Source organism: Castor canadensis, chromosome 3, assembly GCF_047511655.1.
Source record: "Castor canadensis chromosome 3, mCasCan1.hap1v2, whole genome shotgun sequence".
NCBI classification, from domain to species: Eukaryota; Metazoa; Chordata; class Mammalia; order Rodentia; family Castoridae; genus Castor; species Castor canadensis.
Genome location: NC_133388.1, coordinates 45,023,463 through 45,049,402, shown reverse-complemented (window position 1 = coordinate 45,049,402; position 25,940 = coordinate 45,023,463). Strand labels below are relative to the sequence as shown.

Here is a 25,940-nt window from a genome sequence, read left to right as displayed (position 1 = left end):
GAGCAGGAAATGTTTACCTTTTTTTCCTGCTCCCTTTTGGTCTATACTTTTATCATGTTATACTAAAATGAATTCTTGCTAAAACTTAAAAAACACTTCTGCCTTTTCAGTGGAAAAATTCTGCCTAAGCCTTCCTTAGGCTTTCTAGTCCATGACAACCTTTCTTTTTCTATTACTTAAAACAACTGGTCTCTTCTTTATCACAAGTTGTAAACCATAGAAATAACTATACCTTTTATTGTAATGTGCTTTTGTTGCTTCCTGAGTTTTGTCTTACAACTTACCAAGTTACAAATTCTTTGAGTTAGGACTACATCTTCTGGACCTTCTATATGTTTTCAAGATGCCATGTACACTGTAGATACTTTTTATATATGTATTCCATTTTGCTCATCTGATAAACCTAACCATATCAGTGTGCTAGACATTTAAAGTACAAATAAACCATGGAATCACTGGGTCACTCAAAGATGAAACCAATTTTGAATCTTGTTTATTTATTTTGGGGGGAGTACTGGGGTTTGAACTCAGGGCTTTGCTTTTGGCAAGGCAGGTGCTCTACTACTTGAGCCACACTTCCAGCCCCAAATTTGAATCTCTTAAACAACAATAAACCAATTCAAAACTTTTGTCCTTTATTATATCAAAACTACCAATTAATTCAATCATGGAGTCATAAAATAAATATCTGATATGAAAACAAAAACTCCAGCTTTTAAATTTTCATCTTTAACCAGCTGTTGAAGGTTTGATTTTTTTTTTAAACACAGTTTAAAATTGTCTTTAATTCTATCATTAGTTAGGTCAGCTTTCTTCTTAGGTCTTTGGAAAGGCTTAATTTAACATTATTAGATATGTTACATTTTACTCTGAAAAAGCAGGATATACCCTCACACACAAGTTTGTTTACATATTAATACTGAGGAAGAGACACCCCCCCCCCAAAATATGTATGAAAGATTTTCTACTCACATAACAAGGTGTTCTGGGGGAGAGGAGAGCAGGTATCCTAAACTGACCTGCAAATGGTTTGAAAAAATCAAAGAAAGGTGACTAGATTAAGGTTTTTATAACAGTTAGGAGGTCAGAGTTCTCATACATGCTTTGAACTTCCTGCTGGCACTAGAGGAACAAGCAACCAGGTTTTCTTATAAGTTTAACCAGATATGGGGCAGAAGGGGAAAGAGAACGGGTGAGGTTTAAAACTGTGTCAGTAGTTACACATCAAAATATGAAGTCAAATTCTTTATTATTTCATAACACAATACAATCACTTTAAAAAAGCACAAAATACAAAGATATTGAGCAATATGTTCATATAATTCAACAATTTAAAATAATTTAAGCTATAAGTAGTTGACAAATACTGAATATAAAATATAAATATAAAAATGAAAATAGAAATATGAAATTTTTGTTGAAGAGAGCAATCAAAATTTTAAGTGTTCTTCAAAAAATATTTAATCAAAAACAGGACTATCAATGATACAAGAATCAATTTTTCACATTAAATTAATTTTTCACATTTTATTTTGCTCCATTAAATACACTACCATAACCGATAGAATTTTTTGTATTTAGAAGAAAATAACACAGACTTTATTGTCATTAACATAAGTTCTTTAAAATTAATAGAATACCATCCTACATCATGCAATAGTGAAGCATAAGTGAAACCCAGTGATTTTTTTATTATTTATTTAGTTAGTTATTTTTTTACAGTACTGGTAGTTGAACTCAGGGCCTTGTACTTACTAGGCAGGTGCTCTAGTCCCCCAGTGATTTCGAAAGAATTTTTTAGCTGCTAAAGTACACCTCAGCACTAATTCTAAACGGTTATCATTAAAAGGTCTTCTGATGGTCTAAATGAGATCTTGCTCTTATCAAAACAACTAAAACACTATCACTATCAAAATAAACTTAGGTTCCAGGGAGAAGCAGGCTTAATATTTATAATAAAGATTAATTATATCAAGATTAATAAAAGTCCTTCCTGAACATGACTTGTAAAGTCAAAACCAAAATAAATGATGAGTAGCTAATGCTACAAATAAAAATAAAAATTCGGTATTTAAATAAATATAATCAAATAATGTAAGTACAGTAACTAACTCACTATTACTTTAATCAACAGAAGAATATATCTTCATGTTTTCAGTTACAATGTAAATTTATGCCCTAGTGATTACAGAGCATTAAAATAATTAAAAATCAATAACTAGTTCAAAAAAAAGTAAATTGCGTTGTATTTTGTGAGGAAGATGAAAAACCTTTTAAAGGAGAGGAAGGTATTGTGTTTTGATTCTGTTCAAAAGAAAATGGAAAACTAAAATCATCTTTTCCAGCTCCAAATGTATGAGATGAAGTGTCTGATGGAAAAGAAAATGTGAAGGCATCTTCTCCTTCCGGCTTCCCAAATAAGTTTCCTGAGAAGATAAATATTGCAAGGTCATGGCTATTTAGCATATAAAATTAATATAATCTAGTAGATTATAGCATACTACATATAATAAATAAGGTAACAATGAATCTATTTAGCAGATATTCAAATGTATTCCTCTTACACTCAAAGCATTGTCCTTGGTACTATGGTAGATAAAAACAAAACAAAAAAACCCTCAAACTGTAGCCATACTTGCAAGTAATTTAACTCAATTAATAAAGAACTAGTATACATGGCAGAAAGTGGGGTAAAAATACCTCAAATGAAGAGAATAGCACAAAGGCCCAGAAATAGGTGTGTACAGGAAGCAATGGGGTTACAAAAATCAACTCAACTTGGCAGGGGCATTGAGAAATAATAAAGATATATTAAACAGGAATTAATGAAAATGAGCTTGAAAAGACTGTTGAATGTTCCAGAAAAAGTCTGAACTTTATTTAATAGGTAACAGAAAATCATTAAGCATTTTCAAGTACAGATATGACATGATTTAAAGTGCTTTAGGTTTACTCGGGAGAGAAAGTGTAGAAAGGCTGGAACAGAAGAGTCTAGAAGTAGGTAAAAACAAAAGGAAAAAAAGTCTATGGTACAGCAAAGAGATGGTGAAAACCTCACTTATCCACCACTGTCACAATGGAAATGGAGAGAAGAAATATGTGGAATCTGAGAGATACTGCTTAAATAAACTTATCCAACTATTATTTAGAGAGTAACTACAATATATGTTTGCAGCATCATTCAAAGAAATTGACAGAAGAGTGGAAAGATTTCTACCATTTTAAAAGAAAAAATTTTAACTTTACATATGGAATTATTTGGTTGTCTCTCAGAATTGCTAATAAGAAAAAAAATACTGATTTTCACTCGTATTACTTAAAGCTATAAATATAAAATATTTATATTTAATTTAAAATCAATTATTATTAAATAATTTAAAATCTACAGTAACCCAAAGACTTACTTGAAGCAAGTTTTATTTGTTTGTTTGTTTGTTTGTTTGTTTTGCAGTACTGGGATTTGAACCTTGAGCAACTCCACCAGCCCTTTTACGTGAAGAGTTTTTTTGAGATAGGGTCTTGGAAACTACTTGCCAGGGCTGTCTCTGAACCATGATCCTCCTCATCTCTGCCTCCCGAGTAGCTAGGATTACAAGCATGAGCCACAGGTGCCCGGCTTGAAGCAAGTTTCTTCAAGCTTCTATATTTTTTTTCTATACCAAAATAATCACCTAGTACTTACACAAAAGAAATTACTTTGTGCCACTTTGAAATTTTTAACATCTGTTTATTAACATATATTTTTAAATATCTGTTATTTCATTCTGTATAGAGCTGACCCAACCAGTAATAAAATGGCTGGATGAATGGATGAACTGATTAGCAGAAACTTATATTCTCATTTTATTCTTGACCTCATTACAAATTCATAAATTTAAATGAAGAAAAATACAGACCCTGATCCAGAAAGAAACAAAACCTTTAATCTCCCTTTGCATAAATGAATTGATTGTTTTTAATTTCAAAAGAACTTCACATGAAATCTTCATAAAACTCCTGTGCTCACTGCTATAAAAGGTAGTATTTCTAGATGCTCTGAGGAATTCAAAGGTGAATAAAAGGTCTCTGACCTGAAAGAACCTGTCATCCAGAGGATATTTTAATTATACTCATAAACAACTAATGATGAAAGGTAGAATGTAGAAAAAGGTATAAAAAGGAAGAGCCATTCAGAAAAGTAAGGGAGAGATATTTTTGGCATTAAAGGTTGAAGGAGGAACTAAAGGTTTTATGGAAAAGAACTTGGTCCTGAAAGATAGAAAGAAAGAGATGGAGATGGTAAGAATGTTTTAAGATACATTAAGTTCTTCAGTCTGGCCACAGTACAAGTAATTCATGTAAAAGAAAAGGCTTAAAAGCTATATTATAGCTAGGTTAGAAGAGTAGGAGAAAATGTGATACTTAATAGGAGCTACAGGAGATATTTAACTAGAGGATTGACATAGTCAAAATTATGCATACGGAAGATGAATTAAGCTGTGAACTATAGGCAAGTTGAGAAAATGACAAGACCAATTAGGATGTCACTGCAATAGCCCAAGTGAATGGTTAAAAAAGTGTGAAATATAGTTTCAATAAAAATGGAAAATAAAATAAAATTTCAGAGAAAGAATGTATAGAACTTGGTGACTAGTTGAAAGTAGTCACACTCAGAGGGAAGCCAAATTATCATTGATACTCTGAATCTTGATAACCAGAATAATGGAGATACCATCAGCGACATCAGAAGGAGAACAAGTTTGATTTCAGATATGCTGAGTTTTTAATGTCAAGAGATATCATAGATATGAATAGATTTCAATTACACAATTAGAAATAAGGTCCTAGAGCTCTGAAGAAGACAGTACAAGAAGATAGGAATGTAGTCCTTCATGTATATTATATAGGAAAGGACTGAAGTGAATGAGTACCAAATGAATGATTCTGTTTAAGAAGAATATTAAACATATTTAAATTTTAGATGGTAGACATTCAATGAATGTCTACAATTGGTACATTCATTTTGGTCTCATAGCATTAAATATTACCTATAAAAATTTCAAAATCTGTATCTCTATCCCACTGAAATCCACATGAGTATGTACAATTTCCTATTTTATTTTTACTTAGATATCTAATAAATCAATGTTTTAATTATACTGCTTTCAAAACTAAATCCCCAGTTCCTCCTCTAATCTCAAAATAAGTTCTCTGAAAACCATCCATATTTCAGGAAATGGATGCACCATTCTTACAGTCATTGATGTCAAAACCTTGGCATCATTCTTGTTTTTTTCTCTTAATCTTTACACCCAGTCCATAGGCAAGTTCTTATAGCTCTACTTTCAAAAAATTTTATAACTCAAATCAGATGTCTCCTCACCACTCCTGCCACTGTCTCAGCCATCAATTCTCACTTGTATTATATTATACAAACTTCCTAATATAAAATAACTTCCTAATCTATTTCCCCATTTTTACTTTATCTCCATACAGTCTACTCTCCATATACCAGAGCGATTCTTCAAAAACCCATTAGATCATTTCAGTTCTTTGCTCAAAAATCCTTCAATGGCTTCCCATCTCACTCAGAAAACAATCTAAAGACTTTAATGGTCTCTATTTGTTCCCTCTCCAAACTCTCTGATTTAATCTTCCTGCACTATTTCTCTTTCCTTATTCCACTTCAGTTATACCAATTTACATGCTGTTCAATGAACATACTGAGCATGTTCCATCTCAAGACCTTTCAGCCTTTGCCTGGAATGCTTTTTCCAGTAGGCTGTACCGGCATCTTCTTCACATCGTTATTCAAATACTGCCTTTTAGTGATCCCTTCCCTAACTCCCTTATAATAACAGTACAACCACCTTACCATCTAAATACTTTCATCCTTCTTACTCTGCTTTACTTTCCTTCCTAGTGTTTATCACTAATAGTAAGTAAAGAATTAACCTCAAGCCTGGGCTAATTCAGGCCACTTGGAAGAATGACTCAGAGTCTGATCTCTTACAACACCATTTTCTTAGAAAACACGGAATTAAGGTCAATGTAGAATGTTGTGTCTGATTACTCTTCTGTGTAAGACTGCACCTGAATTAGAGGAACTGCGATTTAACATGTAAGTCTTGAGTCTCATGTATAGAATAGAATATAAATGACTAGTGAGAAACTGAGGCTGCAGCTTTTGTGTGTAAACGTGATGAGAATGCACCATTCCTCGTATCCATAGCAGCATGGACTGTTCTACATGGAGGAGGAAAGGTTATTATTTGGGTAGTTGCTGGGCCTCTCAATGAGACAAAAATGCAACTGCTTTATCTCCTATCCCGTATCCATTTATAAAGTAAATGTAACATTAGATTAAACTTTGTAACATGTGAATCTGATGGCTAATTCAAATCATAGAAACTTGTTTAGTGCACTAAGATATTTTACATTGATTTACCTGTCTATCTTGAGTCTTTCATACTAGAACATGAACTCTGAGAATTTTGCATTCTTGTCTATTGTTCTATCATCAAAGCCAAAAACAGTACCTTAAACAAAGGATAATAAACACACATATGCATATTTATATTAATATGTTGACTGAATTAACCAATCAAAATATAAAAGAAGAAAGACGATCCAATAAAAAGTAAGCACTAGAGAGATAGGAGGAAATCAAGACTTCTAGAAAGAAGATGGGAGCAGTCAATCACATAAAATGTTGCAAAGGAGCTGAATATAAGATACCTATACAAATACAAGATACCCATAATGTTGGATAACTGAGAATTGGTAATATTGGAGAAAGCAAGTGTCAGCAGAGTAGAGAAGAAGCTAAATTGCTAGAGGAAAAAAAGAGACAAAGGAAGGAAAGAAGGAAAAAGATCAGAGAGGAGTACAAACTAACAATGATTTTTTTTTTTACAGAATAAAGTGCCAAAGAAAATCAATTAGAGACAAACTAAATACTTATAGGAAAATTTAACATGTTTTCATACATGGAAAACTTCAAATCACTTACCAACTTCTTGTGATGATGGAGGATTTAGATTTACTGCAGAATAATGTTCACTAAACTGGAAAATAATTCCAATTAACAATTATTTATGAAATCAGTAGAACAGTATATGTACCATTTATATTTGACTAAAACTTGCTACTTCTAATACACAAAATTAGACATGACTTTCTGTACAGAATACTTAAAAAGAATTTTCTTTGGGCTGGGGATGTAGCCGTGTGGTACAGCCCTTGTCTAGCATGCATGAGACCCAGGGTTCAATCCCCAGAACTGAGTTGTATCTCCAAAACCTGTCATTTATTTATATTAAAATAAGGCCTCAAGCCAGGAATGGTGGCACATGCCTACAATCCCAGCAGAGGCAGGGATTGTAGGCCTCAAAAAGCCAAGGGCTGGGGATGTAGCTCAGTGGTAGAGCACTTGCCTAGCATCACCAAGGCCTTGGGCTCAATTACCAGCATTGAAAAAATAATAAGGCCTATTGACTGAATTATAGCAGTAGATAAAACATTAATAGGCAACATATATTGTACTAATGATAGTTCCTACATCAGAATCTTACTGTGACTTAAAATTCAAATCAACTTTTGCTTTATTCTGAAAGCCTTTATCAGGTTCATAGTCTTGTTTTTTTGCTCATAAAAGTAATAGAATGTTCACAGCTTTCTGTCTGTTTAGATCAAGTTTTGGTGCCAAAAAAAAGTCTATTTTCTCAGTAAGACAGGTTTTTAAAAAGTGGATGACATGCTCCCAGCTACTTGGGAGGCAGAGATTGGGAGGATTATAGTTTGAGGCCAGTCTCAGCAAAAACTACAAGACACTATATCGACAAGCAAGCCAGGCATGGTGGCAAATGCCTGTAATCCCAGCTACATGGGAGGCACAGGTAAGAGGATTATGGTCCAAGGTTATCCTGGGCAAAAAAGTGTAAGACCCTATTTGGAAAACAAACTAAAGCAAAAAGGGCCTGAGGCATGGCTCAAGAGGTACAGAGTTTGCCTAGCAAGTGCAAAGCCCTGAGTTTAATCCCCGCTATAGCCAAAACAAACAAACAAAATTAAAAAAAAAAAATGAGAGCTTCACATTGTACTCCATTTTCCATGCTGCTACTCTTCTAAAACCTGACTCATCTCATGGCAGAATAATATTGCTCCATATGGACATAACATCAGTTTCATCCATTCTTTGATTTTGGACATTTTGGTTGTTTTGACTTTTTTCCTAATATGAAAATCACACTTGAATAAATACTGTTATATACAGAATCACATTTCTTCAGCAATATAAGAAAAGCTGTTTTCAAACAGATTGTATAAGTCACTTGAATCTCTTTGTCAGTGAATTCTCTATTGATTAAATGAATTTTGCCTATTTCTGTACTGAGGGAGCAATTATTTTCTTATTTGACTATATAAAGCTATTATATAAAGATGTTAATTCTTTGTGATATTTTTAAAACATTTATAATAATCTATCATTCTGCCTTTAATGTCTTAAAATATGTATTAGTTCAGCTTTTATATGTAACCAAACTTTATGTTTTTCTTTTGGCTCTTTGTCCACTGTTATATGCTTACAGAATCCCTCTCTTTAGGGTCTGCTAAATATTCACCTATGATGCCTCTGAAATATTTTTGGCTGATATATTTTATTGAATTTAATGCATTTGTAGATTTTATTGGTATACAGTGTAAGATGAGTGTCTAACTTGTACTACATTCTTTGTCACATTCTAAATTCTTTTATTTCAAGACTTTTTAGCCCATATTATTGATTATTCTATCAGTTCTTATACCTTTACCACACCATTTTGATTACTGCAAACTTACAGGATGTTTTAATGTGTGGAAAGTAAAGTTCCTCTCACCAACCCATTTCATAATACTTAGCATTTATGATATCCTTTCTTTCATTTCTAATAGAGGTAAACTATCTTATTTTTTGTCAATCTAACTAGGAGTTAATCCCTTTTATCAATTATTTTCAAACCAATTTTTGCTTTGCTAATATTCTCTGTTGTTTTTCCATTTCAATGATTTTTCTTCTTATATTTTTCTTCATTCTACTTAGTTTAGATTTGTTCTTTTATCAGCTTTTCAAGATGGAGTAAGAGCCATCTTAATTTTAGACCTTTCTTCTTTTCTATTAATTTAATTATTTACATTATTAACTAAATTATCTAATGTTATCATCGTGCTTTGACTTTGGCAGCATCTTGCAATTTTTGATAACTGAATTTTCATAATAATTCAGTTCAAAATCTTTTCTGATTTCTCTCATGATTCTTTCTGTGATCCATAGCCTATATATTTAAGATTTTCCTAAATGTCTTTCTGGGTTCTAATTTAAATGAATTGTGGTCAGAGAACATACTCTGATTCTAATCCCTTTAAATTCATTAAGATTCATTTTATGGCACCATAAACCATATACCACATGGTTTATACCATATACCATTAGTGCTTGAATGTATATACTACAGTTGTAGGATGATGTGTTCTATAAAGGTCACTTAGATCAAGAAATTACTTGTTTCTGAAATAAGCATTTTAAATAAAAATTGAGACAAAGTTGAAGACATGAAATACTATGAAGTGTACTATACTATAAATATCTCTCAATAAATTTATAATTTCAATAATTTATTTCGTGAGACACAGTAATAAAAACTTCTAATTCACATAAAATGCCTAATTGTGATTAATTTAAATGAGCAATAATAAGGTAATACTTTTATTACATTGCTACTTAAATATCATAATAAATGGTTGGTACTTTTCAAAGTGCTCATTTAATATTCACCAATGCTATAGTACTAATTTTTATTATTTCTATTTTACAGATAAGGGACTTGAGAGTTAACTTACCCCAAATTCCACAAACAGTACATATCCAAGTAATCTGGCTTCAGAGTCTAGTTTTAACCACTACACTACATTGCTCTATTCTTACTAAAGTATGACTTAATTTTTGGGTTTAATTGCTAAATACAGAAATAAGTACTTTATTGTGATTTGTTTCAGAGAACAGTAAAATATTAGAAGGAAATTCTTTAGATCTTTTAAGATTAACCAATGACAGTGTTGGCATGTACACACATGGAGTTGAAAAGACCAACTTATAATAAGTAGCTTATCTAACTAAGAGTTAAACACATTTTTTATAAATTCTAAAGCCAAATTAATTTTAAACTGTCTTTAACTACAATTTAAATCATCCTAATCTTGGAAGTTTTTGTCTTGTTTTGTTTTTGTGATGTTGGTTAAATCAAATCTAGGACCTCATGAATGTTAGTCAAGCCCTCTACCACTGAGCTATATCCCCAGCCCAATACTCAGAATTTAAAAAAAATTTCCTCGTTGGTACTCTGTCTCAAGAAAGCTCAATGTTAAATAATTAAAATTATCCAAAGCTCCAGTGTACAATCTTTAAAAATAAAACTTCAGCTTCTCATTTTACCTGATCTGATGAAGTTGCCGAATCAAATACAGAGGACTCAAATAAATTCAATCCAGGTGACCTAGAATCAAAACTTGTAAGAAATGAAAATCCAGGAGATTCCTTTTGTGTTTGGCCTTCAGGTGTTGCATTTCTATTTCTGCAACAGAGAGATATTAAAAAAATCATCAAAATATTATAAATTTATTATTAAACAATAGAAAGTGATAAGTACTATAAGCAGTATCACAGAAGTTAAGAATTAGCAGAGTAGGGAAAGATAGGAAATAGTTATTGAAATGACAAACCTATGGAAGAAAGCTGGCTTGGGTGGAGAATAATGTAAAACAATCAATTGAGGGATAACTGTGAACACTTACTGAGAATATACTGACAGGCACTATTCTATGTACTCCCATAAGCATACTTAGTCTTTACAATAACCTGATGAAATAGGTACTATTACTGTCACTTTCATTTTACAGTGAATAATTTTGCAGCATAGAGAGGTTAATTTATTTGCTGAAAATAATAATAAGTTTAAGAGATGAAATTTGAATGCAGCAATCCAGATTCAAAGTCTAATCTCTTACCCTTGACATTGTCTTCATGATCTCAAAAGTCAGTTACAAAATTTGTCTTAATCTTACTGAGATGCCAGTCACTAAAAAGTGGTATATAAAGGAGTTTAACTATAAAATGATCTGGGAAAAATAACTAGACAAGACAGTATATTACACAGTGCTTAGAAACATGGATTCTAGAGTCACACCTGTATGGTTTAAAATCTCAACTCTAATACTGACTAGTTATATCACCTATGATTCTGTTTCTTCATCTATAAAGATAATAAAGTACCTACAATTCACAAAGCTGTTATAAATACAAAACAAGCAATATTTACAAAGTGCCTAGAACAGTGGCATGCACATAATGCTATATAGTGTTTTTAAAACATAATAGGGCTGGGGTTGTAACTCAGGAATACAGCATATGCTTAAGCATGTGTGAGGCCATGGGTTCAATTCCCAGCACCAAGTATGTATAATACTACTGGAAGTACTACTATGTAACTCTATGACCATAAACGAGTCACTTAACTTCACAGATTATAATTCTCTCATTTATGGAGAAATGTTTTAGCATCTGATTTAACATTCTCTCATAGTTTTCAGGTTTGATGATGAGTTCCACTTTGAATATGCTGTGCTTGAGTCAAGAGAATATTTATATACACATAACTTTTACCAGCAGTTTAAAATACAGAAATAGAACACAGGTGAGAGATTCCTGATCAAGTGGAATCTATTTGATGTGTATTAGAGGTATCTAAGAGTTCAGTGTTAAAGACAAGATTGAACTAAATAAAAAAGTCAAATGCAGCACTATTCTTTTGGCTACAAACCACAAATCTGTGCTTTACAAAGTTAAATGTTCATCTTAGAGATATTTATGCCTCCATAAGGCTGTGTAATAGAATGGCAATTCTTGCTTCGGACACCACAACATATGGAAAATGACTGCTGTCACATTTAATGAATGAATAAGTCCATAGTGTATCATATGTGACAGTAGTTCTTTAGCTTTACATTTTAATTTTTTCTACAAATTTCTTATCCTTTGCAAAATCTTAAATCTATGTAATATTGCAATGGATAAGTACTCAGGATTTACATCATCTTCAACTATGTGCTACTGGAAAAATGGGAGAGGAGTGTCTGTGAGAAAAAGAATAGCAGAACATTAATAATTGTTCAAACAGCAGGATAAGTATGTAGTTCATTATACTATTCACTCTCTCTCCTTTGCATGTCTGAAATAGTTCACAATAAACCCTTTTAGAAAATATAGCTAGTAGGCATTTTCCTATTCCTATCAATTATTTACATAACTCAATGTATGGATAATTTAATTGTAAGTATTATTTAAAATCCTACATTTCAAATAAGGGGCTTTTAGAAAACTGTATTTTCTCCAAACATTCAGGTGTCTTCACAGCTTCAGGAATTCTTAAAAACATAGGAGTTTCAGGAGTTTGTGGAAAAATCTCAGCCCTTTCTTCTACTTTGTCACTAGTATTGTCTATTGACTTTCCGAAGTGTTCTGTGTACATAGCCTGTAAATTCAAAGTAATAGAAAACTGTAACAATGGCTGTTACTGTGTTAATAAAATGACATATATAAAAATGCAGAAGGTAAAAAAATTAATATCATCTCATTTCACAAATAAAAAGAGAATAATTGGTAATGTGATGCTAGATATATATATATATTCAAAAAAATAGAAAACCAGTTATTTTTAATTATCTAATTTTTGCTTTACTTCCTAGCTCCATCTTCCTTACCCTTACCTGAAAAAGTCAAGGATAATCAGAACATACTGAAATTCTTTTAAAATTACAACCTTGTACTCTGGGTAAAGAATTGTATATGAATTTGAAAGGGAGAAGTATTTACTTTTAAGCAATCTTGCTATCACTGGTTTATGATACAGTTAGAATCTTGAATGTCCCCCAAAGGCTCATGTGTTAAATGCTTTATCTCCAGCGTGGCACAATTGGGAACTAGCAGCAACTTTAGGAAATGGGACCTACTACAGTCATTGTCAGGTCATTGGGCAGCATGCTCTGGAAGGGGACTGTGGGACCTTGGTCTCTTTTTTTTTTACCTCCTGGCTATAAGGTGAGTAATTTTGCTTCACCATGCACTTCTACCATGATGTGCTGCCACAGGCACAAAACAATGGGCTGAAACCTCTAAAACTGTGAACCAAGATAAACCTTTTCCCTTCATAAAGAGATTATATCAGGTAATTGTTATTTCAGATAACTGTTAACAGAAAGATGCCAACACAATACCAATTTTTTATAACATTTTGTAGATGAGAGATGTATTTCTCAGATATGCTTAGTATACCAAAGCCTATTATAAAAACAATTTGGGTCTCTGTCAAAATATATTAAAATGTGCTTATTACCTGTATTTCCTTACAGCAGAATATGACTATGCTGTTTGTCTTGTTTTAACCCTTAGTTGCTAGGGTAAACTTTGATATACCTTGTCTGTATCTATCATCATCAAAGCTTTCCACTATTCAAAAATACTTTTAAGATACTTTTATTGCAACAACTGGTCTTGAACTGCTATGGCAAATAATTCAATATTACTAAATAAATGTTTTTCTTCAATTATTATTTGATATATGTTGTGGAATCAACATATATCATCACTTATTAATGATAACTTTTTGTATTTTTTATGTAAACTTTTTGTGGCTTAGTATTTGAATCTGAAAAATAGAGACTGCAACTCTCTAGAAACCAGATTACCAACCTAATAATAGCTAACATAAATAATCTTCATTGTACTAAATCTGAACTTGTAACATGGACACAAAATATTTTAAAATTGAAATATTTTACTTAGAAATTAGAAATCAAACAATTTACTTACTTCTGAAGTACATTTTGATTCTCTCAACTGTTTAACTGCTCCTTTAGTTCCACACTCAGCATCTATTCATCAAATGAGAACAAACTTATTTTCACTTCTGCAACTTTTAAAAACATTTTTATTAAGCATATATTAGTTATACAGGGGGGTTTCACTGTCACATTTCCATATATGCTTACAATGTACCTTGGTTAGATTCATCCCCTTCATCATTCTCCTTCATCCCCCTCCCCCCACTTAAAACAATTTCAACAGGTTTTAATGTTCTATTTTCATACAAGTATATAAAGTACATTGACCATATTCCCCGCCCCCCCTAGTAACAACCCCCTAACAGGACCTGTTTTTACATTCCTGTTCTTCAGTTTTTTAAGTGTATATTCATTGTTCAAAGGGGGGTTGTGGCATGGTATTTCACTCATGAATATATTGTACTTTAACCAGATTAACTCCCTTTATTTCTTTCCCCTACCCTTCCCCTTTACCCCCTATTAATCAACAGCTTTCATTGTGTTCTTCCCTCACAGATGAAATGTATTTCAGTATTATTCACTTTCTATCATTCTCTTTTCCTCTCCTTTATCTCCTCAAACAGTCCCACTATTAAAGACATGTGCATATATGTACATACACATATATATGATCATGTTTGTATTTGTGTGTACATATATGTGCCAAATGCCAGTGCACCAAGTTACATTAAAAAACACTACTAAATTTAAAAACAGATAGACTCTAGCCCAACAGTAATAGAAGACTTCAACACTCCACTCCACCAATAGCGAGGTCACCTAGACAAAAAAAATCAACAAATAAACCACACAATTAATTGACACTATAGACCAAATGCACTTAACAGACATCTACAGAGTATTTCAACCAGCTATGACACAATAAACATTCTCAGCAGCCCATGGAACGTCTTCAAAATAGATCATATTTTAGGACACAAAGCAAGTCTTAGCAAATGTAAGAAAGCTGAAATAACTCCCTATATTCTACAATACAAAGAATAAAACTAGAATTCAACAGCAAAAGAAAGTACAGAAAATATTCAAACACACATGGAGACTGAACAATACATTGCTGAATGACTAGTGGGTCATCAAAGAAGTAAGGGTGAAAATCAAAAAGTTCCTACCAGAACCTTTGGGATACAGCAAAGGCAGTGTTGAGAGGAAAGTTTCTAGCTTTGAGTGCCTATATTTTTTTTAAAATAACAGAGAGGTCACAAATATATAACTTAAATGATGTGTCTTAAGCTTTTAGAAAAATAAGAACTAGCAGATGGGAAGAAATAATAAAAATTAGGATCACAATCAAATTAAGATCACAAACTAAAAAATTACACAAAGAATCAATGAAACGTGAAGTTGATTTTTTTGAAAAGATAAGTAAGATTGATAAACCCTTACCAATCTGACTAGACGGAGGAGGGAAAAGACCAAAATTAATAAAATGAGAGACGAAAAAGAGGATGTCACAACAAATATCAATGAAATCCAGAAGATCATTAGGGAATACTTCAAAGACCTATATTTTAAAAACTGGAAAATCTAGAAGAAATGGATAAATTTCTAGATGCATTTGACCAAAAAGATATAAACCACCTAAATATATCTATAACAAGCACTGAAACTGAAGCAGTAAAAATAGTCTCCCAAGAAAGAAAAGCCCAGAACTCAATGGATTCACTGCTGAACGCTACCAGAACTTTAAAGAACTAATACCAATACTCCTCAAACTTTTCCATGAAATAGAAAGGAAAGGAACACTACCAAACTTATTCTATGAAGCCAGTATTACACACATTCCAAAGCTAGACAAGGACACAACAGAAAAAAGAAAATTATAAACTAAACTCTTTAATGAACATAGACTCAAAAATTCTCAATAAAACACTGGTGCAAACAGAATTCAGCAACATATCAAAAAGATCATACACCATGATCAAGTTGGTTTCATTTCAGGAATGAAATGTTGAGCAAGGATGGCTCAACATTTTTGCAATTTTATTATATAAAATAAAACATGCTAGTTCTACTGCATGAATCACCAATACTTAATTTTAAATGACAAAAATGGCAATTTCAAACATTCCAGCCAATACATATAAATAAGAGAATAAAACATAATACTACTAACAGATTAACAAACAAAATTATATCATATATAAATTAAAATTTAAAAAAAATTATAAAGAGAAAACCCAAGTAACCACCACCCAGATAAAAAAAAAAGTAGAACATTGTGAGCACTCCAAAAGATCCCATAATCTTCATGTCCTAAGAGGTAATCTCTGCCCTGACTTTTATGATAATCACTTCCTAATTTTATATGGTTTCATCACCTAAATAATATATCTTATTTTTCCTGCTTTAAAATGTCAGATGAAATTGTACATATGTGCTCTAATTGTTTTTCTTTTTTGTTTAGCATATGCTTGTGAGATTTATCCATATTGTTACATATAGATATAATTTTCTCATTCTTACTCATGTAAGCATTTCATTATACGAACATTATTTATGCATTTACCGCAAATAGGCATTTGGGATGTTTCTGCTTTGAAGCTATTATAATGTTGTAACATTCTCTTACGTAGGTTCTTGTATGTATGTATCTGTTATTCCTCTAAGTACACATTTAGGAGTAGAATTATGAGGCATAAAGTATATGTACCTCCCAATCCCAGATGTCAAACTACTCCAGTGATTGTACCAGCCTTTGTTGTGATATCTAGTCATACTAGAAATCATTCAATCTCATCAGACAAAACTATTAGCTCCAATTATAAATGTATGGTCTCTTGAAGAAAAATGAAATCTTATCATTTGCAAGTAAATGGATGGAACTGGAGAACATCATTCTGTGCAAGGTTAGCCAGACTCAAAAGACCAAAAATCATATGTTCTCCCTCATACGTGGTCTTTAGATCTAGGGCAAATACAGCAATGTTGTAGAACTTGGGTTACATGAGAAGGGGAGAACACATATGGGAGGCACGAGGTTAGAAAGAAAACCCAGAACATGAAAGCATTTGATGTCCCCACTCCAGAGGAATTAATACAGAAACCTTAAAGCGACAGAGGTCAACACAAGAAGGGGATCAGGAACCAGGGTAAAGATCAGTTAGAGATGAATAAACCTGGGTTGTAACACATTTGTACATGAAAGCAATGCTAGGAATCTCTCTGTATAGCTGTCCTTAACTCAACTAGCAAAAATGGTATGTCTTTCTTATTATTGCTTATTTCTACTCTTCAACGGAACTGAAGAAAAGCGCAGAACAGGTTCTGCCTGGAAGGGAGGGGGAGGGGGAGAGAGGGTGGGGGCGAGGGAGGAGGGAGAAATGACCCAAACAATGTATGCACATGTGAATAAATGAATAATAAAAAAAATTTTAAAAATAAATAAATAAATAGGTATGGTTTCAATGTATAGTTATTCATTAATGACAGTTCTTACCAATAGTTTATGGGAGTTCCTCTGTTCCTACATTCTCATCAGTATTTAATATTGTCAGGCTTTCTGAATTTTGCTCATTTTGTGAATGTGTAACAATATCTCATTGTAGTTTTATTTTGCAGTTTCATGAACTGCTGAGCATCTTTTTGTATGTTTATCTGCCACAGTTTCTTTTCTTTTTTTTTTTTTTGAGGTGACTATTCACGTATTTTCCACATATTTTTAATTGGGTTTTCTACCTTTTTCTTTTTGATTTGTAAAAGTTCTTTACACATTTTGGAAACTACTCCTTTGACAGTTTTATGTGTTACAAATATATCCTTTGGCTAAGTGACTCACCTACTCTTTTTATGTTACCTTTTGGTAAGTAAAAATTCATAATTTTAATAGTCAAATTTATCAATCGTTCTTTCATAATAAGGCTTTTAAATTCTTGTTTAAGAAATCTTTCCCTATCTTGAAGTTATGATGTCTTTCTATTTGATCTGAAAGCTTTACAGTTTTGGCCTCTTGCATTTAAGTCACAACTATTATTTTTCACCACATACTTCTTCTTTCCAAATAATAATTTCCTTCCAAAATAATTATGTCCTCTTGTATATGAAGCCTCATCATATATGCCACACAACAGGGAGAACTATGCCAGGTAATGCATTTCCCAACAATTCTGTCAAGGTGTACTGATCCTAGAGATTAGCTATTGCTCCTTGTCTAATACTATCAACTTGGCATATAGAGAGGATTATAAATAGCTGGAACTCATCACTTTACAAGTAAGATGTAATATTTTTCTCCTAGAAGAAAGCAGGGAGACTATTCATTTGTATAGAATAACCATACTGTGTTGGGTGAATTCTCTATGAGAAGTGAGAGAAATACACAAGTAGAATATGACCATTCTAAATATGCAAATATTTTCAGAATTTTCATATTGTCAGAATGAGGCATTTTTAAAACTTCAAAATAAAAGTCAGTAATCAGACCAGAAGCAATGAAGACTTCTATATACCCTAACTGTTATACATTACTAGGTTATCAAAATATCAAAATATGTATGAATGTGTGAGGTATGTGATATATATATATACACTCATGTATATCTATATACGTATACATAAATGTATATATAATTGTACTTATGTATGCATATATAGATTTATATGGAGAGAGTGAGTCAATACTTTGAAGGGCGTGTCAGAATTCCAACAGCTGGTTGATCTGAGGATAATAAAGATATCATATGATATGTTCTGTGATTTCATCCAAAGAAACTAGTCCAAGATAGTAAAAGATTAATGCAAAAAAGTTATAGTAGCATTATTTATAATAGCAAAAAAAACTGGAAACAAGATATTCAATGTGAAAGAATGGCTTAATAAAGCATGGTACATCTACAGAACAGACCATTACAGTTATTACAAATAAAAACTAATGATATAGAGGAAACAACCCCAACAGTTTATCAAGTAGGAAAAAAGATATAAGATTATATATGTACTATTCTTCATATTTGGGGGGAACAAAATACACATATGCACAGAAAAAAAAGACTAGAAGAATAAACCCCAGTGTGAATGGTGTCAGTTACATCTGCATGGTAGAATTTTTTGTGTCCTTTACATTTTTCTTTGTTTTCCAATTTTTTTACAATGAAATGTATTTGATTTTTTATAGGGAAAATGTACTTTAAAGTCAGGCATGCATGGCCAATTAACCACAGGTGAAAACATCTAAACAACTTATTTGAATAGTATAAAAACAGATATAGTTTGTTACTCTTACTTAGGAAAAATAATAGCAGCAAATACCTGTATGTTCTTTTTCAAACCACCGACTGCAACTGGATTGTCTCTGTGAAGTTAACAATCTAAAATACAATAAATTTATTTTTATATCATTTTGAGTTGACGTTCATGAACCTTTCAGAAGTCAAAGGGTTTCTTGTTTGCTTGTTTTTGTAGTGCTAGGGATCAAACCCAGGGCATACAGCATGCGAGGCAAGTGTTCTGCCACTGAGCCACATCCACAGCCCTCATGCATTTTCTTATTTTAAAAAGTTACCTGAATTGCATAAAATTTTGTGAGCTTTGAGTAGCTGTAACACGTGAACATTTTAAACTGTTATTTACTCCATCATCATTAAACACCTGAAAGAAATTAAGCATTAGAATTATCTACATAAAATAAACACATCCATAATCATCATATTAACAACTGCAAACATTAAATGAGACCATTACATATGAGCCATAGTCAAATACTGGGAAATAAGAGTTCAAGATTCTCAGGCTGGCCAGGTGCCATAGCTCACACCTATAATCCCAGCTACTAGGGAAGTGGAGATCAGGAGAATGGAGGTTTAAGATCAACCGGAGCAAAAAAAAAATTGAGCAAGACCCCATACCAACGAACAAGCCAGGTGTGGTAGCATGTGCCTGTGGTCCCAGCTGCAGGGAAGGCATAGGTAGGAGGATCACGGGTCCAGGCTGGTCCCATGCAAAAAAGCAAGACCCTACATCAGAAAAGTAATTAATAGCAAAAAGGGCTAGGGGTGTAGCTCAAGTGTTAGAGACCTGCCTAACAAGTGTGAGATCCTGAATGGAAACCCAATACCAACCAAAAAAAAAAAAAAAAAAACTCTCAAGAGAATTTAATGTTTTTGACAAATATGATAACTACTTGTGGGAATATTTCTACATATAATAAACATTTAAAAAAAATTTATCCTATCCTTATCCATGATTAATTAGGTGAATGTTACCACCTTCTCAACTGATTACATGATTTTTTTTTTTTGGCAGTACTAGGGTTTGAACTCAAGGTCAGGCACTCTCCACATAAGCCATGCCCCCAGCCCTTTTAACTTTAGTAATTTTTCAGGTAGGGGTAGGGTCTTGTGTTTTTTGACCTGGACCTCAACCCTCACAAGTGATACCACACCTGGTTTCTTTCATTGAGATGGAGTCTCACTAACTTTTTGCCCAAACTGGCCTCTAACTGTGATCCTCTTCATCTGGCCAATGAAATGATACCATAAATTCTTTAGGACTGGGGGTGTGGCTCAAGTGGTAGAGCACCTGCTTTGCAAGCACAAAGCCCTGAGTTCAAATCCAAGTCCTGCCAAGAAAATATGTACTTAAATTATTTAAGAAGCTGGGCATTGGTGGCTCACACTTGTAATCCTAGCTATTTGGGATGCTGAGATTGAGTAGATAAGGTTTGGGCAAATAGTTCACAAGAGCCCATCTCCAAAATAACCAGAGCAAGAAAATGAACTGGAGGTGTGGCTCAAGCAGTGAACACCTGCTTTGCAAGCATAAAGCCCTGAGTTCAAACCCCAGTCCCACTAAAAAAAAAAAAAAAACAACTGTTTAAGAAGTATATTCTGGATACTAATCCATTACCCATTCTGTCATTGTCTTCTAACTTCACTAGTTTCTTTTATCATACAAAAGTTTTTATTTTGATATAACCCATTGATCAGTTTGTCTTTTCCTATACCATACATTGATAGTATGTTAAAAAAAAAAAGTATGGGATGATGAAAATGATCTGGCATTAGACAGAAGTGATGGTTGTACAATCTTGTCAATATCTAAAAAAAAATCACTGCACTTATACTTTTAAATGGTAAATTTTATAGTATGTGAATTATATCTCAAAGGTACAATTCTACTTTTTAAGTAAAAAATAAAAGTTTTTATATCTGGACCTATCTGGAGAATAGATCCTCCTTATCATCCCTTCTAAAATCTCTTATTTAAATTATTTAAAATATTTTACTTGTCAGTTACTACAGTTAATCATATTGAGAGATTTTCCTAATGCTCAACCATCATTGCATTCTTTGGGAAAACCAACGTCAGTCATTCTACTAATGTCACACAACTAAATTTGCTTTCCTAATTATTTAGGATGTTTACAAGTATGACCATTCTTAAAACTGAGCTGTAATTTTTCTTTCTTTCACTATCCTTATCCTTGCTGTCTGACAGGTTAGCCATGTATAATTTGCTGGATAGTTTCCAATTCTTTCTACAACTTGGAATTGTTTATATAAAGAAATATTTAATCCAGAGGTCTTCAACCAGGGACAACTTTGTCTCTCAGGGGACATCTGACAATATATGAAGTTTTTTTGTTTGTTTGTTTGTTTTTCAGTACTGGAGACTGAAACCAGAGCCTTAAGCATACTAGGCAAGCACTCTACCCTTGAGCCATATCCCCAGCCCTTCTTTTTACAGATAGGGTCTCACTACCTTTTTACCAGGCTGGTCTTGAACTCAAGATCCTCCTGCTGCCTCCTCCAGAGCACCTGGGTTTACAGGCATGTGCCAACACACCCAATTCTTGGAGATCTTTTTGATTGTTATTAATTTGGAGACGAGGCTCTACTGGCCTCCAGCAGGGTACAAGACAAGCCCACAAAAATGAATTATGCAGTAAAAAAAAATCAGTAAAGTCAAGGTTTAGAATTCCTGGCCTAATCCTTAAAGATTCAGTGAACTTCACCTGAAAAACTGAGTCTGTTGCCTTCTGAAGGCTGTGTGTGTTGAGGGTGAACTGGAGTTACGGGAGAAAAGAGGATAATAGATGTTTGTTTTTATTTTAAGTTTTTCCTAGGTTATATTTTTTTTCTCTTGCCTATTTTTCAAACTATTTAGAAATTTAAATTGTCTATCTATCTTACTCAAATCTTCAAATTATTGGTATGAAAAATCTTATATAGCATTCTCTCAGGATATAAAATATTTTTTCTTCCATATGTGTAGTGATATACACTTATCCCCCCCCACCTTTTATCCTTTCTCTTTGGGAGGAGGGGGTTCTTATTTTCTTTATACTTGCTAAAATTTTATTTTATTGATATTAAATTTTTTTAGTTTTTGATTCTATTGCCCAGTCTAACTTTTGATTTCATTAATCTCTGCTTTTCTCTTCATTAATCTCTACCTTTCTGCATTCATTTTGTTCTTTTCACAACTTCTGAGTAGAAAGTTCAGCTAACTTGTCTTTATTATTTCTTATTTTTCTAATATGCTTATTTTCAAATATCTATTTTGCCGTGAGGACCAATGTGGCTACACACTACATGTTTGGGTTTGTAGTATTCTATTAAATCATTTGTAAATTCTATTTCCTCATTTTTAAATTTTTGGTGGTATTGGGGTTTCAACTCAGGGCTTCATGCTCATGAGGCAAGAACTCTACCACTTGAGTCATGCCTCCAATCTTGTAAATTCTATTTTGATTTTTTTCTATAATCCCAAAAGTAATTTGAAAATTTGCAGGTTTCTTTTTCCTCAGCAAACTAACTCATGGGAGAAGGATTGTTGTTTGACTTCTGTTTTTTATATATGGTAAAGTAGCAACTCTTTAGAACTGGTTAAAATAAGCAAGAGGCAGATGGGAGGATCAGGGTTCAAGGCTAGCGTAGACAAAAAAGTAAGCAAGACACTACCTATAAAATCAAGCTGGGTGTGGTGGTGCAAGGTTATAATCCAGCTACATGGGAGGCAGAGATAGGAGGATTTATGTCCAAGGCCGCCCTGGGCAAAAGCATGAGACTCTATCCAAAAAAATAAACCAAACAAAAAGGGCTGGAGGTGTAGCTCAAGTGGGAGAGCACCTGCCTAGCAAGTGGGAGGCCCTGAGTTCAAATCCCAATACTGCCAAAAAACCCCAATTGGTTGAGATAGCCTCTTTTTTTTTCTTTTCTTTTATTATTCATATATGCATACAAGGCTTGGGTCATTTCACCCCCCTGCCCCCACCCCCTCCCTTACCACCCACTCCGCCCCCTCCCTCTCCCCCCCACCCCCTCAATACCCAGCAGAAACTATTTTGCCCTTATTTCTAATTTTGTTGTAGAGAGAGTATAAGCAATAATAGGAAGGAACAAGGGTTTTTGCTGGTTGAGATAAGGATAGCTATACAGGGCATTAACTCACATTGATTTCCTGTGCGTGGGTGTTACTTTCTAGGTTAATTCTTTTTGATCTAACCTTTTCTCTAGTACCTGTTCCCCTTTTCCTGTTGGCCTCAGTTGCTTTAAGGTATCTGCTTTAGTTTCTCTGCGTTAAGGGCAACAAATGCTAGCTAATTATTTAGGTGTCTTACCTATCCTCACCCCTCCCTTGTGCGCTCTTGCTTTTATCATGTGCTCATAGTCCAATCCCATTGTTGTGTTTGCCCTTGAGCTAATGTCCACATATGAGGGAGAACATACGATTTTTGGTCTTTTGGGCTAGGCTAACCTCACTCAGAATGATGTTCTCCAATTCCATCCATTTACCAGTGAATGATAACATTTCGTTCTTCTTCATGGCTGCATAAAATTCCATTGTGTATAGATACCACATTTTCCTAATCCATTCGTCAGTGCTGGGGCGTCTTGGCTGTTTCCATAACTTGGCTATTGTAAATAGTGCCGCAATAAATATGGGTGTGCAGGTGCCTTTGGAGTAACCTCTGTCATAGTCTTTTGGGTATATCCCCAAGAGTGGTATTGCTGGATCAAATGGTAGATCGATGTCTAGCTTTTTAAGTAGCCTCCAAATTGTTTTCCAGAGTGGTTGTACTAGTTTACATTCCCACCAACAGTGTAAGAGGGTTCCTTTTTCCCCGCATCCTCGCCAACACCTGTTGTTGGTGGTGTTGCTGATGATGGCTATTCTAACAGGGGTGAGGTGGAATCTTAGTGTGGTTTTAATTTGCATTTCCTTTATTGCTAGAGATGGTGAGCATTTTTTCATGTGTTTTTTGGCCATTTGAATTTCTTCTTTTGAGAAAGTTCTGTTTAGTTCACTTGCCCATTTCTTTATTGGTTCATTAGTTTTGGGAGAATTTAGTTTTTTAAGTTCCCTATACATTCTGGTTATCAGTCCTTTGTCTGATGTATAGTTGGCAAATATTTTCTCCCACTCTGTGGGTGTTCTCTTCAGTTTAGAGTCCATTTCTTTTGATGAACAGAAGCTTTTTAGCTTTATGAGGTCCCATTTATCTATGCTATGAGATAGCCTTTTGATTCTAATAAATGGCCGATTTTTGTGACTATTACCAACAAAAATTTAATTGAATACTGGGTGGGGTACAAAGTTTTATAATTGTATTATTCAGGTCCCCTAGATCCTTATTTTTCCATGTACTTGATTTACCTCTGTGGCAAAAACTACCAGTTGCTTATCCTATCCAAAATGTACTTTTTCCTATTCTGGAAGGAAGGAAGGAAGGGATTGGAAGGGAAGGGAAGGGAAGGGAAGGGAAGGGAAGGGAAGTGAAGGGGGAAGGGGGAAGGTAGAAGGAGGAAGGAGGAAGAGGGAAGGGGAAAGCGGAAAGGGGAAAGGGGAAAGGAAAGGAAAATGGAAAGGGAAGGGGAAAGGAAAAGGGAAGGGGAAAGGAAAGGAAAGGAAAAGGGAAAGGAAAGGAGGGAGGAAGGAAGAAAATAACAAACAAAACCCAGTATTTCTCAACTTCTGTAGATAAAGATAAATGTGACTAAATTCTAAATAAAGAGATTATATCATAAATGGCTTAAAGAGCTTCTAGGAAATAAGTTAAAAAGTGGCGCGAGCCTTTGCTTTTTCTTTCCTGTCTAGAGAGCAGATGTAACTGCAAACTTACAATGGACAGTTTATGGCTGGAAGTTATGCAGGGTCTCGACTGTGGCACTCTTCAAAAGGCAGACTAGTGTGTGTTCTCCAGTGGTTTGAGCAGCCCAGCTTCACGGCAACATCATTAGAAACCCTGCTCTCTCCGACTGTCTTGCCAGATAGGTTTTGATAGCTAAAACCCACCAGCAAGCCTTTTCAAGCTATTGACCAGGCACAAACAATTGGCCATTCATAACCGTATTTGAATTCTTCTGCATAATTATTTTCTTCAGGGACAATCTGTCCAACCTAAGAAACTACCTAAGAAAGAGAAACTGTCTGGACAGGGAATTTCTCCAGCTAAAGAGACCCAAGTAACTGCCTCACTGCCTTAACTGTTCTTTCTGGAGCTAAAAAGAGCTATTTTTTAAAGTACTGGGGCAAACAAAGAAACCCCAAAAGAACTGATGTATGTTTAAAAAAAAAATGAGGAACAAATGGCGATTTTTATGTAGAAATTAAATAATCCTTAATAAATAAATCTCTATTTTGGAATCAAAAATAAAAATAAAATAAAATTTTAAAAAGGCTATCATCTGACCATGAGGTGACCTGGAGGTGGGAGCTCAGCATGAAGAATAGCAAGGATTTTAATGCCAAAGTTTTAGATTTTTATAATATATATTTAGACTTGTTTCATTAATTACCATTACCCTCTATCTATATGTATTAATCATGAATTATTGAAAGAATAATTATATTTTTCATTGAAGATTTCCCTCTGGACTATTTCCAGAGAAGGCAGGAAAAATAAACATGTAGAAAACCAGCAATTAGCTTTCTGGGTGGTTTATTCCTTATTGTTCACAGGTACAAGAACTACCCAGGGTACCAGTCTGTCTCATCTAAGCTCTCCCAGAGAAAGTCATTCCTTTACTGATGTGTGAGTAAAGGTAGCATGGAAATGGGAGTCACAGGGCTTAACTAACCTAACACCT

General features: G+C 33.5%; 1 protein-coding gene across 3 annotated transcripts in view; it reads right to left on the bottom strand.

Moving 5' to 3' along the window:
• Positions 1–1,103: 1,103 nt before the first annotated feature.
• C3H14orf39 (chromosome 3 C14orf39 homolog) overlaps positions 1,104–25,940 on the bottom strand; it is a 41,398-nt gene continuing 16,561 nt past the window's right edge. For 2 of the 3 annotated variants that reach the window (XM_074067855.1, XM_074067858.1), the window contains 7 exons: positions 19,412–19,497; positions 19,159–19,217; positions 13,883–13,944; positions 12,367–12,545; positions 10,451–10,589; positions 6,992–7,046; positions 1,104–2,426 (listed from right to left, as the gene is read on the bottom strand). In XM_074067855.1, coding sequence (XP_073923956.1) covers positions 2,224–2,426; positions 6,992–7,046; positions 10,451–10,589; positions 12,367–12,545; positions 13,883–13,944; positions 19,159–19,217; positions 19,412–19,497 — 783 coding nt within the window. In that variant the 3' untranslated portion in view covers positions 1,104–2,223. The remainder of the gene's footprint in view (positions 2,427–6,991; positions 7,047–10,450; positions 10,590–12,366; positions 12,546–13,882; positions 13,945–19,158; positions 19,218–19,411; positions 19,498–25,940) is intronic. The other variant, XM_074067856.1, reaches the window with a different exon arrangement.